Raw genomic sequence first — 15,944 nt, forward strand, 5'->3', positions numbered from 1 at the left:
GCGAGAGGACTTCCCTCGCAACACAAAAGTACAAGAAATACCAGAATTTGGCTTTGTTATTTTTGGCGAATTAATGTTAAACAACAAAATAATTTCTAAATTTCAAATTAATTTGCCTGTGTGCCGCCGGTGTACCCAAACCTATTGAAACACACAAAAAAATTACGAAGTAATAATATTGGTAGATTTTATTTATAGAGCATCAAGTAAGTTTTGTAATATTCCAGAGGTGACTGAAGGGCGATCGTCAATATTACTAGGACCTCAAAGGTCAGGTGAGGGAATTCTCTGGCAAATGTTTCACAACTATAATTGGTATTGAGTAGAATTCTAAGGGTGCCGGAAAACTTTTTTTCCCACGACTGTATACGGAGGTTTTCTGGTCTGCTGACCACTGAGCCGCGTAATCATCCCTGTAAAGCAGCTTTTGTCGTCATTATACATGATGTGTAACAATATTGCGAGATCAGAATTAACTGGGGGCAATGAGTTGTGAAAATGTTGCCCAAGGGCACACTGATATGGACTGGAGGAGCTGGGATTCATACCCTCTGATTGGTGGTTTACATCCTCCTCCTCGCTGCTGTGTGTTCAACGATCGTCGATGCAAATTTGACAAAAATAAAAAAATGCAGCCAGGGCCTTCGTTCACGAGTTTCGCTTTTTTTTTTTGGCTCGGCGAACTCTCCGTTAAACGCTTGGTAAACGTCTTTCGTGCACTCTGCTGGTTGATCTGATGAGACATGACAGATGTTACCCACGCCGCATTACCCCTTTAAATAGCCAGCCCCTCTGTTTGTGCCACGCCGTGGTCACATGACCAGCCCCTTCTGAAACCCCCCCCCCCCGAGCTTCCATCATTATGATGGATCACTGACCAGTCAACAGGATGCCGGCCTGTCTGCTGCCTTTACGCCTCTCAATTTCTTTATTGGAACCGGGATGGAAATTCGGACAGCACGGCTTTATTATTGACGAGTCGGCCCTCCCCCTCTCCCCTCCCCCTCCACGACTCCCCCCTTAGAGTCCGCCGCGATGCACTTTTACGACGGCGATGTGCTCGGGCTCAAGCCACTCATTAAAATGCAGACGGATAATTTGTCTGTTGTCAGAGGGTCTGACGTGACTTTAAATAAGGCCGATCCGACTCGCACATGCAGGCGCTTCTCATTGTGAGAGGCCGCCGTTATCGAGCGTAATCAGGCCGAATTGCGGCCAATTATTTGTCTGCAATGGCGATCTTCAAAACTCTGGCAGGATGCAGGATGCAGGCGGCGGCCGTTAATTAGGCCCGCTTCAAGGAGTGGAAGGGAGGAGATGGAGAGAGAGGAGAACAGAGTGAAAGGAAGCAATGAAAGAGACCAGATATGATTTTTTTTTATTTTATTTTTTTGTATCCCACTAATGCGATCAGGACTAAATCCAGCGAAATGGAACAGAGGCCGCCCGGCTCCTTAAAGAGCTTGTTAGCCAGTTCTCCTCTTTAATGTAACTCTGTTCATCCCCGAGATGTTCGCTCGAATAGGAAAGACGTTCAGATCCAGGAGGGGGGGAGAGGGGGATAAAATCCTAATAAATAAGATCTGTTTGATCAGCGTTAAGTGGCAGCGGGCAACTCTTGGAAATGCAACCGGCCGGAGATATACGGCAAAATCAAGTCTGTACATGGGCGCCGACGTACTGGCAGAGTTTGCGAAGTCGTAAGAGTGATTAGAGCAACGTGACTTTGCATTTTTAACTCTGCGTCTCTCATCCTTCCAGTTCGGGATGGAGCTGTCGGACAGTGCGAGACTCCCAAAGATCCCCGCTACCCCGACTGCTCCAGCAAGATGGATGTGAGTGGAGTGGGAACGCGCCTTCTTGGTCTGACCCATCTGTTGCAAAATTAATTTTTCGATTATTCAAAAAAAAAAAAGAAAAAAAAAGAGCAGCTGTGCAGGGCTTCTGATATATTCCCAGTTCAGAAAGATGATGACTTACACGGCACAGCAGCATCAAGAGAAACAGTCCCTAACCAAATAATTAGCTGTGCATCAGGCGATGCATAGTTCAATTAAAATGCAATATTTAATATTGGACATTGTAAAGTGACAGTCAGTCTCGTGTCTCCCAGTGGATGCGAGCACGCTGGACCTCGGACCCCTGCTACGCCTTCTACGGCGTGGACGGCTCCGATTGCTCCTTCCTCGTTTACCTGAGCGAGGTGGAGTGGTTCTGCCCCCCGCTGGCCTGGAGGAACCAGACGGCCACGCCCACCCTGAAGCCGCCCCCAAAGAAACAGGTAACTTCAAGGCGAGCTTCGATTGAGCTGTTCAGGCATCCTAACGTACAATTGACAGACAAATCGTTTCCCGCAGTTGCAGAGCTGGCTTGGCGGAGCGCCCCCTAGCCAGCGTGGTCCTCGCACTGGTTCAGCGTGAGAGATAGTGCAGTGAATTAAATTGGGTTGACTGGCAGAAGAAAGTGAAGACTGCAGTGGGGCTCGCAGGACTCTTAAATTTTTACATGCCACCAAGTGTCTCATCAAAGCAGAAATATTAACCTACTTTTCTCACTGACAAAGATGTCTCTGCAGATCTCTCCAAGTTTAATTCACCCTGAGTGCCACATGGTTTCACATTGCAGTCAGTTGACACCACTGATGATCTCCTACATTTTGCAAACATTTACTCTTTTTTTTTCACTCTTCAAGTTAACAACTTTAGTAAATATATGAATATATCAAAATAATATATATCAATAATAAAGTAATATATTGAGTAAATAACATAGATTTTAGCCAGTGCTACGTCTTCATATTTTTGATTTCCAGGACCTAATGAAGCATCGTGATACAATTAATAACCTCAAAAAGTTTGTAGGTCTTCTGAAAACAGCATGTTTAGCACCGTGTTTGCAGCCTTAAACTCTCGCTTTTAGCCTCCTCCTGAAAGTGATGCTTTGCTGGAACTTCCACAGGGTGCCACAAACACCAGGCTGGGGGAAGAATCATGTAGGTGCCCTTTGTGACATCACAAAGGACTGACCCCTAGTTGTGTGTGTCTGTTTTATCTCACTTTTCTGCAAACTGGAGCAAAAGAAGCCAAGAAAGGCCGTTCACCAACAGCACGGAGACAGACTTTTGGCCACGCCGAGACCCAAGATTGAAAATCAGATCCTCGCAGGCTCAATAAATGTCGAAGGCGTCCCGTTGTCCCCTTTGCTTTATGGAGACGTCGATGCGGAGCCGCGGTAACGGCGCCGCTGTCCCAGATGGAATCCACTCGGAGCCCCTGTGACACCTCAGTGCATTTCACCCTCACCGGCACGCCGCAGCAGAGACACAACAACAACAATAACTCTAAAACATTCAGCGCTGTGCTGCGTGAGGAGGCCTGCGGTGGAGGAGGGAGGATATAAAAAGGAGCGGCGCGCTAAACATAAAGACGCTCCTGCCAAGCGCTGTTACTCCTAATTCGCTCGCTGTTCCTGCGACGACTCACTTCCTGCGTGCGCCGGCGAACGCCCCTCGCCGCCATCCCGTTTCACGGGGCTCTCGCAGGAAGCCGGCTGTCACTAATGGTTTCCGGCGCTGCGCGCGCCTTTGTTTCGCATCTAATCTCGGCACTAATGCGCGTGTTATGCTAACAACGGCTCCTCAAGGTTCTGTTCCGCCGCCCCTTTCTTCTCCTCCGAGTGAAAACGCAGCCCCGCGCCGCCGAGCCTGATGTGAATTCATTGTGAGGCCTCTGCTTTAATTGCCCGCCTGTACTCGCTAAGAATACTCCAAAGGCCTCCCTCGGGCTCTTGATGCTGCGTTACACACAGGTTTTTCTTTTTTTTTCCACCTGTAATCTGAGTGGCGAGAACAGAACAGCCGCGCAATGTTGATGGATTCGCCTTCCGGAGATCTTTTCTTTGCCCAAAGTCTTCGAGCCGAGACCATGAGTCAGTTTCTCATCAGTCTTTTTTTAAAAGGGCCCACGTCGCTCCCACACGCAGTCGGATCATTGATTGAGACTAGCGAGCTGTTTTTTTTTTTCTTTTTTTTCTTTTTTCGGGTGCGGGCGAAATTTTTTTTTTTTTTTCGCGACGCTGTAATCACAGATAGACGCCGGCGTAGGAGATGTAAAATGAGAGCAGACTATTTATGAGGGCGATCAAAGAACTCCGCAAGCAGCGTTTCACATCATGTCTTGAGTTTAAAAAAAAAAAAAAGAAAAGAAAAAGGGGGCGACAGGATTGAAGTCATGCTAAAATTTTAACCGGGCCCAATAAATTGTGGGCGAAAAAAAAACTTATTTTGTTGATTTCTTTTCTTTATTTAAAAAAAAAAAAAAAAAATCATGCCTTACGCATTAAGTTTTGACACAGTCAAAGTTAGCTTGCGAAGATGACATGATGGCACTAAAACATACAAGTACATGCTATGGTTGTGAATACTACCTTTTTCATGTATTCTGTGTTTTTAATTCCGGATCTAGCGACTTGACACACTGCAGTGTGTACCTAAAGTTCCTTTCCTTTTTATGGGATGTCACATGTGCTAGCTAGTCATTCCCCTGGTATCGTCGCAGCCGATTGGTCAAGGCATCTTGCGACGTTATCGAATATCGGTTGAAGGCGATTTTAAATCCACGCGCAGTCTGGTTGGCGATGGGTGAAAAAGTGACCATGGACTTTCTGTTTCCCGCAGGCCGCTTTCCAGTTTGACGTGGGGACCCTGATGGAGCAGGTGGGCACGGGGAAGGAGTCGCTGAGCTTCATGAAGAGACGCATGCGCAGGCTGGCCGCGCAGTGGGCCGCCGCCGCTCGCCGCCTCCACGACAAGCTGCGCCACCACTGGAGGGAGCAGAAGAGGGTAAAATTCCGCACTTCCTCCCCCGCCGTGAATCGAGAAGCGCCTCCCCCCCACCAGCAGGTGGCGCCACGCCCGGCCTGCCGAATAAACGAGCGGCTGAGACAGCCTTTATCATTTATTTTTTCATTTAAGTTTTTTGAAAAGTGAAAGTTTTAAAGTCACAGTGATAATCACATCCTAAAGGATGCCGCGTTGCCTCGCCCGGGAATCGTGGGTGATTTATGCCTCCCAGTGCAACCCAGAATACTGAGTGCCAAGCAGGGAGGCAATGAGTACCATTTTTATAGTCTTTGGTGTGACCCGGCTGGGGATTGAACCCACAGCCCTCCAGTCTCAGAGTGGACACTGTACCACTAAACCTGATCAACGGACAAAAGAAAAGGCAATTAAAAAAAAAAGAACATGGACAACAAAACTGACACATTTCTCAAAGTGATGTGAACAAGATGAGCGATAACTATAAGTCAGAAAAAAAACATAAACGGCAAACTCCAATGGAAAGAAGGAAGTGAATTAGAGAGAAGAAGTCCTTTATTTAACGTCCTCGCCTGCTTAGTCGCCAGAGCAGCCGCGGCATTTCTCCCACTGGTGTAATCTCCTCCCGCCCGCCGCGGCACCGTGCATGTTGACTTTGCGGCTATAAGTAGATAACGGCACCCGGTTCACCTCGGCCGCCATCGATCGCCCGCAGCGGGCGCAGACACAGTGCTGCGAGGTGTTAAAGACATCCTGACTTCCTGCTCCAGCGCAATTCGGGTCATCAAACAGCAGGAGGACTGTTCATCCTCACCTCGCGCGGATGATTACTGCGGATCAGCTGATCACTGCCAGCTGCAGGGACGGGGGCGCCATCGGCGCACACACAGCGTTTGATCAGGGAGTTAACTTTGGTTGTTTGATGGCTGGTTGATTCATTTTTTTTGCTGCCGGCTTGTGTTTTTGTGGCGTCAGATTTGAGATCTAGAATGAGCACCATTAGAATACTGAGGACATCAGCAGGGCTGCTGTGCGTGAGCCAGTGAATAAAGCCAGGGGTTCGTTTTAACAAAGATAACTGTGACATTGAAGCATGTGGCAGCCCGAGCGAACTGACAACAGCTTCAGTTATGATGGGGGGAGGGGGGGAACAGACTCCTTGTCAGCAAACTCTGCCATGATTTGAAGCCCGTCCCTTCCGCCCATGCAGGCTGTGCAGTGTCGTCTCATGTCTGGCTGCAGAGCGAGTGCCCGTTCTCTGTGCACAATGCATTTAAGCTAGACGACTTAATTATCTCCCATAAATGGCTTTGGGCGACACGGTGGCGCAGCGATTAACGCTGTCGCCTCACTGCAAGAAGGTTGTGGGTTCGATTCCGGTCCTGGGACCTTTTGTGTGTGGAGTTTGCATGTTGTATTTAGCAATAAGCTGCTGGAACACTCCGGTTAGAGAGCGAGCACGGACACAATTTAACAGCTTGAAGATCTCGACTGAAGTAGCACAATTCCAAGCGCAAACGGGGAGAGCGCCAGCACAGCTGCCAGGACCCCTCACCTGCCCGCTGAGGTGCCCGATGAGAAAACAGAACAAAAAAAACACACTTCTCTGGACCTTCAACACTCAGGTTCTCTCTGGGTTCTCCGGCTTCCTCCCGCAGTCCATAAACATGCATGTGAGGTGAATTTGAAACTCTAACTTGACCGTAGGTGTGTGTGTGAGTGTGAATGGTAGTTTGTCTCCAAGTGTCCCTGCGATGAAGTGGCGACTTGTCCAGGGTGTTGCCCTGCCTTCGCCCTATGACAGCTGGGAGAGGCTACAGCAGAACCCCCGTGACCCTGAGCTCAGGAAGAAGTGGGTATTGAAAATGGATGGATGGATGGAAATGGCTTTGAATGGAACTTTAGGTGCACAATGCAGGAAGTCAACTAACTATGTCAAATCAGATGCAGGATTAAAAACACTGAATATAACAAATACATGAAGCTATAGCATGAACTGCTATATTTAAAGTAAGGGGGGGGGGGCTACTGTTGGAGCATGCTGGATCATTGTCAGCTCATCTAGGTGGAATTAAATTGCTGGTGGGGGGAGAAAAAAAATTACATGTATATTTAAATATATATAAAAAAAAAATCACCCCTCCCCGATGTTATTTATTTTTTTGTTTGTTTATTTTAAGAACCTGCTAAATTGTATTTTTGCCCGTCTCATCACGGCACCGCAGGGAGGAAAACAAACAGCAGGCGAAGACCATTTGCATGCGTTTCGGACACCAGAGGCACGGCTCTTTGAAAGGGCGCCTCCAGGTTCATCTTGCCGGAGGATCCGTTCTCCGACCCTTAAAAGAAGGAAGAAAAAAAAAGTCTTGACAAGCGATGCCCGCTCATCAGTGACATTATGGCGCCGGCGGCAGAATCCCCGCCGCTGAAGAGAAGCTTCAGTAAAAGTCTGAAGTGAAACAGATTAATGTGATGTTCCGTTTGTGTAAATGAAAGAGCCGACGGCGTCTTCTGGCGCCGCTTGATCTCTTTCCAACATCAGCCGGTCGTTTAGTTGAGTTTTTTTTTTGGGAGGTCGGAGGCGGCGAAGCTGGCTCTGCTGGATGGAGGGAGGGGGAGAGAGAGAGTGAGAGAAAGAAAGAGAGAGAGATTTGCTTATTGTAATGCTGCCGTTGACAGTAATGCTTCGTGTCCATTAGGCTGAAACGCAGAAGATGTTTTAGTCAATCTCCTCGAACAGCTTCTCTTTTTTTCTCCTTTTCTCTTTGCTCTCATCGTCTTTTTTTGGTGTTTCTCTCACGTTTCCTTTTTCCTTCTTCCAGTGTGCTGTTTTAGTCAGAGGTCATTACCAATTAGACATATAATATTCAGCCGAGTTGCACAACAGGGAGCCCAACGGTTCTAACAATGCGAGATTTGTATTCGGGGTGCGATTTTCTTTCTTTCTTTTTTTTTTTTCTTAAAGACTTTTTCCCCTCACTTCAAATTCTGAATCTCTGATTTGTTTCTTCAGCTTTTCTGTTCCACCAGTTATCCCAGGAGAAGTGGACTGAAAGTGAAAATCTCACATTAATTTGAAAACCGGGCTCTGGTTGCGAGTCTCCTGTGTTGCAGTGGCTGGCTTATAAAAAATATCATCAGCTGCTTTGCATTTGTAGATTGTGATCGTGCTCGCATGCAGGAAAAGCAACCTCTCGCTCAATAAATACCATGACAATGTGTTATTTAAGTGCAATGATTGAAAGCCCTGTCTCCTATAGACGTAGATGTAAATGAAAACGGGGGTCACACGCCTGTCCTCAAACAAAAGCATCTCATCAAACAGCTGATCATTGTGTAAGTCTTTGTCCTCCTCCTCCCCGGACGTGAAACTACTTCCAGCTCAGTTTTCCTTTATCGCTCGACTATCAGCAATCAGTCAGAAGCCCCTCGCACGCCCTCCGCTGTCCCGATGGTACCGTCTGCTTGTTTTGCCGCAAGATAAATGGCTTCATAAAAACCAAAGTCTTGCAGGAAACTGATCGATTAAAAGCAAAAAAAAAACATTGCGAGATTTGTCGTTGCGTTGTTTTACTGGCATTTCAGGACAATTCGGAGATAAAAATCCGAACCAGTATCTCCATCGAAACCTAATCCCAACAAAGTGTGGTGCACCATGGGTAACGGTGTTTCGAAAGGGGGAAAACATTATTATAGGGATAAAGGGATTCTGACGCCATCCCGCCTGCTGTTTCAAAGTAAATTTGCACCATCGCCAACACCGTCCCTCGATTTTCCCCCCTAATTTTCTTTTGAAAAAAATGCAGCACGGATACAATAAAATGACTCACCTTAATTGCAGGACTGGGAGATGATTCATTGCCTTTTTTTCTTTAAAATGGTGAAATACAAAATTCCCCCTTTCAGCTTTTCTCTGGTCGTTGCATTTTACATTTTTTTTTCCCTTTCCATTTGTCTTGAACTCCAGAATTTGAGCCTCACGATCGCCCTCCCAAAACATAGAGATCTAGAATATTTGAAGCTGCTTTTTTTTTCTCCTCCTCCTTCAGTTAGGCTCAGTAGCTGCCCCGGTCGACAGAGATCAATAGAGAAGCAGCGTGTTGGAACAGATCCGTCGGTAGTTTCTATCCACCGAGGAGATGCTGCTCACTCTGGTTTGTCAGTTTGGCGGCCATGGCAGCGGCAGCAGCAGCGTAGATCTTCCAGACAGGATAGCGGGAGCGCATGGAGACTGCTGATTTGGAGCGCGTCCACGGCTCATTGCCCTTTTTTTTGGGGGGGGGGGTTTCACTGAGAATTTGAGAGCAGGATCCGGTATTGCGAGTTGGCGCCTCTCCACCGACGAGAGGGCAGCGGCAGCAGCAGCAGCGAGTGAACAAAGTGTGTGGCGGGATTTTTTTTCCCCCTCAGATATCTTTTTCTTTTCTGATTATAGCTTGAAAGAATCAAAACAACAGTGAAATGCCTCGACATGACCCCGCCATGCTGACTGGAATATCACCAGAATTAAGCTGTCCCGCCGCGCGAGACGCGCTTTCTGACTGTCGGAGTTTGACGGCATGCATCCAAAAGGAGAACGGAAATGTTTGGAAATTGGAGGTCTCTCCGATTTAAAAAGAAAAAAGAAAAAAAAAGAAGAAAAAGTTGAAGAATTTTCTGCCTGCCACAGTCAAGCCATCCACCCTTAACCTCTTTTCCTTCAGCGTTTGTCTGGCTCACGGGGTTTGCGACGGGGCGGACGCTGCTATCCGTCGACGCACTGCCGTGTCGCCCACAGTCAAATCACTCAAAGTCACTTTTCGTCTCATTATTTTTTTTTCCCCCACTGTCAGTCGAGCCGTGTAGAAAACACGAGTCATCAGATCGTGCAGTGGGTGACTGGAGACTTGCGTCACTGCCCTACGGCGCAATGTTTACCAAAGGTCTTGCCAAAGTCACTCAGGTGTAATGTGGGAACTCTGATTTTTTTTTTTTTCCCTTTCTGGAAGAGCTCCGGCTGCACGTAAAAAGTGAATCTTAGCAGCAGCAGCAACAGCAGCAGCAGCAGGCCTCACATTCGCCTATTTTTGCGGTCTGCTTCCAACAATGAACAAGGTTAGTTTGGTGAAAGCACTCCACAAAAAACAAATGCCCCTCTCATTCAGTGGAAGAGGATGTTTTGGCCCCTCCTTTATCTGGCTTCTTTCCAGGACAATCCTTTGGCCAGTCATTCACTGCAAGCGCTAGCTAACTGGCTAGCTAGCTGGCTAGCTAGCTGGCTGAAAGCTCTCATACAGTCATCATCTCAACTTGTGATATAGAAAGTTGAGCAAAATCTGAATGACTCGTTTTAGCGCAGCAACATGTAAAAATGCTAGCTGAGGAAAGCACACGTTGTAATTTTTTGTACTTGGTGTGTTAGTTGGCCTGATAGTAATGCGGAAGACATGTCAAAGAAAACGTTTTTCACATTAGGACCCCTTTAAATCGCAACTCCATCGCAACTTTGCTCCACCTTCTTAACGTAAACACAGCATAGCTCGACTTCCCGTGATCATCATTCAAAACGCGGAATTGTATTGTACCGAACGTGACTCCGCTTCAGTTTACCTTTCCGGAAAATCAAGCAATTCCGGAGAATCAACAACTGTGGCGCCTCGGCGCAAATGAGTATAAAGTGTGAGATTAATCGGATAAAACCCGGCAGCCTATTGTGGCTTCCATCCAGGTGTTCCGAGAGAAGAAAAGCATGTGTTGAAAAGTATAATTTCGTTGCACAATCAACTGCCCTGAAATTGTATTGTTCCCCATCGGCAATTAAAAACGCTCGCCCGTCGTCCTGCATATCAATTAGCCTTCAGCGGGTCAATTTTCCTTTCAACTCCGCGCGCTGTTAATTGTATTTCTTCGGCGTTCCGCCGCCGCGAACGCACCGCCGTCACTCCGCTCTCCGGCTTTCATTAGAAGATTAATTCTCTTTTAAATTTGACACCGGCAATCCGTGGCAATTATCGAGGCCCATTCACACACGAATTCTGGCAATTGGGGGGAAATTGCTCGCGCAGAATCTCAGCCGTTCGCTGCCCGACCTGAAGGTTGTCTGAAATTGAACTCGCCGTAGTATTGGAGGTCCGCTTCAACAACAGAAAACAAAACAAAACGAGCCTCTTTCTCCCGTTTCCTCTCCACGTTTAGATCCTCGTCCACGTTGGCTTCCTGACGGAGGAGTCGGGCGACGTCTTCAGTCCCAAGGTGCTGAAGGGGGGTCCGCTAGGGGAGATGGTGCAGTGGGCGGACATCCTCACAGCCCTCCACGTGCTGGGACACAACCTCAAGATCTCGGTTTCCCTCAAAGAGCTGCACGGGTAGGTTCACATTTTGACTCCTTCCTCAGTAATGCCATCTTTTTTTCTTTTTTATTATTTGAAAGCCTAAAGCAGAAGTGCTGCAGTTGGTGGGCAGCAATAGGGGTGTTTTCATCGTTGTTGGTTTTGCTTGTTTTTTTTTTTTTTTGCATCACAATATGAGCAGCTGATTTTAAGGGACCATATTGGGGAAAAAAAAAATCAATGCAGTATTTTTGAACACTGTTTGAACCAACGACAGAGAGGTTTTTACCGAAGGTCTGCATTCTTCCAATGTTTTCAAGGAATACAATGTGTCTCCACAATGTCAGTGAGATGAGAAAAGTACATCCTGTATTGCTCTTTCCGCCTCCACTGTAGAGATGTGAAAGCACTTGGTTCTGGAAATCAGCCTTTTGTGTTGTCACAAAGAGCACTACCCTTCGAGACCACACCCCCGCTACACGACTCGCCGCATCTCTTTTCAAACACGTGCACACACAACCACAGGCCTTCGAAAACTAAGACCCAGCCCTTTTTTGCAGGCTGGCTGGAAACAAAGGGCTAAATCTACTGATTTCTGGAAGTCGGTAGGGGGTTTTCTTTTCAACAAAAATGAGCGGTGCGAGGCTGTTTCAGTGTCGCCTGCTTTTGAAAAGCAACCTTGTGGGTGAAATCTGGGATTTCAATAAGCGTTCGTTTCAGCAGTGGGTTGCAAACAGCGGGCTAAACAGGCTATTTTCTGTTGACAAACCAGAGTTTTTGGCTAATAATTCACACAAAGCTGCTCCACAGGGGGTCGTGGACGGAAGCCTGAGAGCTGAAAATTCGTCTTCTTCTTCTTCTTTTATTTTATTTTTTCCCGCCCTGCGATACGCCATCGCTCCTTCCTCGGACATGAGCCGCCCGAGGGGCTGGACGGACATCGTCTCCCCAGCCCGCCGCCCCCTTCCCCTGCCTCCCACTCACTAACCCTAACCCTAACCCCAATCGGACTGATGCACACACACATATACACGCACGCTCTGTCTCCTTCTCACCTGAAAACACACTGCTATTGATCACTGCGGCGGCACGTTCAGAAATCGGAGACGCGGCCGTTCTCTTCAGCCATTGGACATTTTCACCCTCCCCCGTTTCCTGATCTTCCGCCTGCTCGGGAAAAACAACCGATTTAAGGGCGAAGACCCGGCGTCTATTCTTCTCTACCAGCAGGGGGCGGGAGGCCAGACCATTATGTGTACTTGTTATCGAGCGCCGCGTGTGTCCGGCGCTGCTGGGAGGCGGTGGGGGGAGGTGCAGCTATTAGCCGGGGGGAGACTTTCGATCTTCAAATTTTGATCCGCGAGCGAACGAAAAACCGCACCGACACCAGGGGAGCAGAGAGGGATCAGCGAGGCTGCAGTGGTGGGGACAGGAAAAAAAAAAAAAAAGCAGCCGGTCGCCCTATTATTTGCTCGCTAATTGGTGTCATGCCGTATCGATTCCCCTGCAGTCTTCCGCCGTCGGGAATAGCGGCGGGTAACCTTTTTCTTCCTTTTTTCAAAAAGTGAACAAACTCCTCCTCAGAGCCTGGTGGTAGGAGGCGAAAGACAAGAAGAAGAAGCAACGCGGAGGCCGCAGTGTTTTTGGCAAAGCCTGCGAGGCTCCTGCCAGCGCGTGGGAGCGCCAGTCGGTTCGCGAGATAGTTGGGAATTTATTGGTGTGCGGTGCACATCAATATCGAGAGCGAGCGGTGGCATTCCATTTGCGCCGCAACCGCCGGCGCAGCAGCCGCCGCCGCCGCTGCGACGGCCCTTCGTTTACGAGGACGTAAAAGTAAAAGTTCACCCCGTGAAAATGAAAAAGGAATTTTCATATAAAACAAAGGTAGGGGTTGTTTTTATTTTATTTTATGAAGCTCCAACTGCCCCATCGCCCACAGCACCCTGTGTACATAACCCAGGCATGTTTTTATGGGGCTCCTATAATTGGATAGTTAGCCGCAGATGCTAAACATCCATAAATACCCCCACTTCCCCTCCTCTCTGTCTCTCCGTGACCGTTAATGAATAGAAAGGGGCTGGGGGCGGAGGGGGGGCTCTTGCTCTCCCACGCACCGTTAAATTGGCCGATCATAACAGCCTTTTTTTTTTTATTATTTGCGCTCCCGCCGGTTTCCCGCGGGCTCGCATCTATTTACATTTTCCGCTTTACACTTCCACGCCCCGGCTTTGGAAAGCGGCTCTCACGCCGAGACGAGATCGCCGATGTCTTCAGCTTCCTTTTTTTTTTTATCCCCCCCGGTCTGTTACGCCGATTATCTCCAGCAGGGGGTGGAGGCCCGAGGCTTCGCGTCAGGAAATTTTCCTCCCCCCCCCGGGCAGCGTTTACACGCTCCCCAATGGCGTGGTTCTGTCGAGGAAGTTTTCTTGATGGCTTCTTTGCCTTTTCATTTGATTTGAACCCTTTCAATCGAATCAACAGCAGAGCAGGCAGGGATCACTTTTGGGTGGAAGCTCGCTGCCCCACAACGGCAGGTTATTATTTTTTCTTTTTTTTTTGTGTGTGTCAGTTGTAAAGATCTCGCCATGACTTTCCCCAGCATTCTGAAGCTAGAACACCTCAGCAGATCAATTCAAAGCTTTTGAAAGGCTTGGCGAGAGCAGCAGCATTTGCTGTTATCAAGCGGGTTTTTAAATGGCTCCTGACTGTTGGTGTTTTGTAATATTGACGTCTGCTGCGGTGAAAATGCTCTTTTTTTTGTCTCTCTCCCCAAAGTGTCTCTTTCTCAGGGCAGGATGAAATGGAAAGGAACTGAGTTGTTGATGTTGTCTTGTTTAAAAGACGGTGAACCCCCTCAGCGCCTCTGAAAATGAACATCGTCAAACCATCAAAGATAAAGAACTTCACTCTTTTAATATTAGTTCTTTCATTTGAAACAGTTCTGGAGCTGTGAACTATGGCTGCCTTTGGTGTTAAAAATGGGGGGTCTACTATGATTTTCTTTGACCAAAAAACAACAAAAAAAAAGCAATTATTTTTCTTCATTTAAACAAAGACTCATGTTTTGATGGAGGCAAAGCGAAGTCATACACAGTTGTGCTCCTGCCGAGCAGAACGGAGCCTGTGCTGCGCCGCGGGGGCTTTAATTTTCTCCAGAAAATGTTCGCATCGCTCTCTTAACTACTAACCCTGTCATCTTGAGTCGCCTGCCGGGGAGGGCGGGGGGGCGCTTAAAACTAGGTGTGAGGGAAGTACGGCACTAAGGCTCGAGAGCGTCTACACTCCGATCGAAGAGAACTCTGCCGGAAAAGAAAAGCCTTTTTTTAAAAACCAAAAAACTTTTCTATTGTCATCCGATTGATCGATTCGCAAGGCTGCGTGACCTGCTTTGGAGGGGTGAAACAGGGATTCGTTTTGGAGGAAATGGCTTTGTAACAACGCGTGAAATTTCACAGGTAAAGTCAGAGCGTGGCAACCCTCAACGGTTTGTGACATTCTCCCATTAGCGTCGTCTTGTCGCGCGCCGAGGGGCAGGCGCCGCAGATCTACGGCGCAGCCGAGGCAGCTGTCACTTCAGCCGGGGGAATCTCCCCTCGTCTCCTCCCAGAGCGACACGGGTAATTAGCTGTCGACCGAGCCGCCTCTCGACACCTGGGGAGCTGCAGATAGTAGCGGGGGGGGGGGGGGGGGGGGGGTGTTGTGGGGATGGAGGGTGGGTTGGGCGCAGACATCTGACAGGTTCAGGGTGCAGATGCGGCAGATAGAGCCGTCGGCACGCAGGGCGGTTTCGACCGGTCGACGCTTCATGTTTCACTCTGGAAATGTGCCACGCTTTTGTGTTGTCGCTGAGTATCAGTCAAAAGTCTTTTTGATGCGATGCCAATTTTGATACCTCCAGAACCGCACTTCTTTTGGTACCAGATTCAGTGCAGTCCATTTACCAGATGTTTAAAAAAAGGAAGTTTGACCAACGACAAAATTACATTGGCATTATGGCACAACACTTTTTAGCTCCGGTTTGGTGGTGGAGTGTCCACCTTGAGTCTTGCCGGTTGTGGGTTCAATTCCGGACTGGGTCGTACCAAAGGCTATGAAAATGGTACCTATTGCCTCCCTGCTTGGCGCTCAGGATTTGGGGTTGGACTTAAGTAGGTTAGTTTGCATCCTTTGGGATGTGATCACTGAGACTTTAACTTTAATTTTTACGTTTCAGTGATGATTCAAATAAAGATTTCTTTCCAAATCAAATGATACAAATAATCTTTTAATGATTTTGTTTTTATCATCAAAAGATGATGAACGCAAAAAACTTTGTTTTTCGCTCGCAGGCAGTAAGATTTACTTTCTTGAGTCTCGGAGTTTGGCACCGAAAGATGATTCGTTTTTATGATATTTTATAGGATCGGAGCATTTCGGCCGTTGCTTCCACTGTATCGAAGTTCGGTACCCAGCTCTAGTTTTTTGATGCTGCTGCCTCTTAAATGTTTGAGGCTAATGCAGACATGGATAACATCCATGTTTAATCCAATTATCCTGTCTGGAGGGGTGGGATTATCGCAGACGTGTGTAGGTCCAACCAGGCATGCCGCCTGGAACGGTTGCTAAATCCTCTGGATCTGTCTCACATATCCATCTGGTAAATAGCCCGTAGAAAGTGTTTATAAAAAGGGGAGGCAACCTGCTGTTCATCACGTTCAAGCGTACCAGACAGATTTTTCTCTGGCAGCTTAGCGAGATAGTGTCAGCCGCCCGAGGCGAGCCTCGGCGCACTGCGCTATTTCGCTAAACTCTCGTCAAAGACGGCCGAGAGTAAAGCAGAA

The 15,944-nt window shown here is 47.9% G+C and overlaps 1 protein-coding gene across 5 annotated transcripts in view; it reads left to right on the top strand.

Annotated features, from left to right (window-relative positions):
• Positions 1-15,944, top strand: part of mgat5b (alpha-1,6-mannosylglycoprotein 6-beta-N-acetylglucosaminyltransferase B) — a 62,682-nt gene that overhangs the window by 21,433 nt on the left and 25,305 nt on the right. For all 5 annotated transcript variants that reach the window (XM_076023834.1, XM_076023835.1, XM_076023838.1 and 2 more), the window contains exons 5-8: positions 1,762-1,835; positions 2,114-2,281; positions 4,676-4,840; positions 10,991-11,160. In XM_076023834.1, the coding sequence (XP_075879949.1) occupies positions 1,762-1,835; positions 2,114-2,281; positions 4,676-4,840; positions 10,991-11,160 (577 nt within the window). The remainder of the gene's footprint in view (positions 1-1,761; positions 1,836-2,113; positions 2,282-4,675; positions 4,841-10,990; positions 11,161-15,944) is intronic.

Source organism: Nelusetta ayraudi, unplaced genomic scaffold (assembly GCF_046127955.1).
Source record: "Nelusetta ayraudi isolate G7.1 ecotype Tasmania unplaced genomic scaffold, CSIRO-AGI_Nayr_v1 ptg000016l, whole genome shotgun sequence".
NCBI classification, from domain to species: Eukaryota; Metazoa; Chordata; class Actinopteri; order Tetraodontiformes; family Monacanthidae; genus Nelusetta; species Nelusetta ayraudi.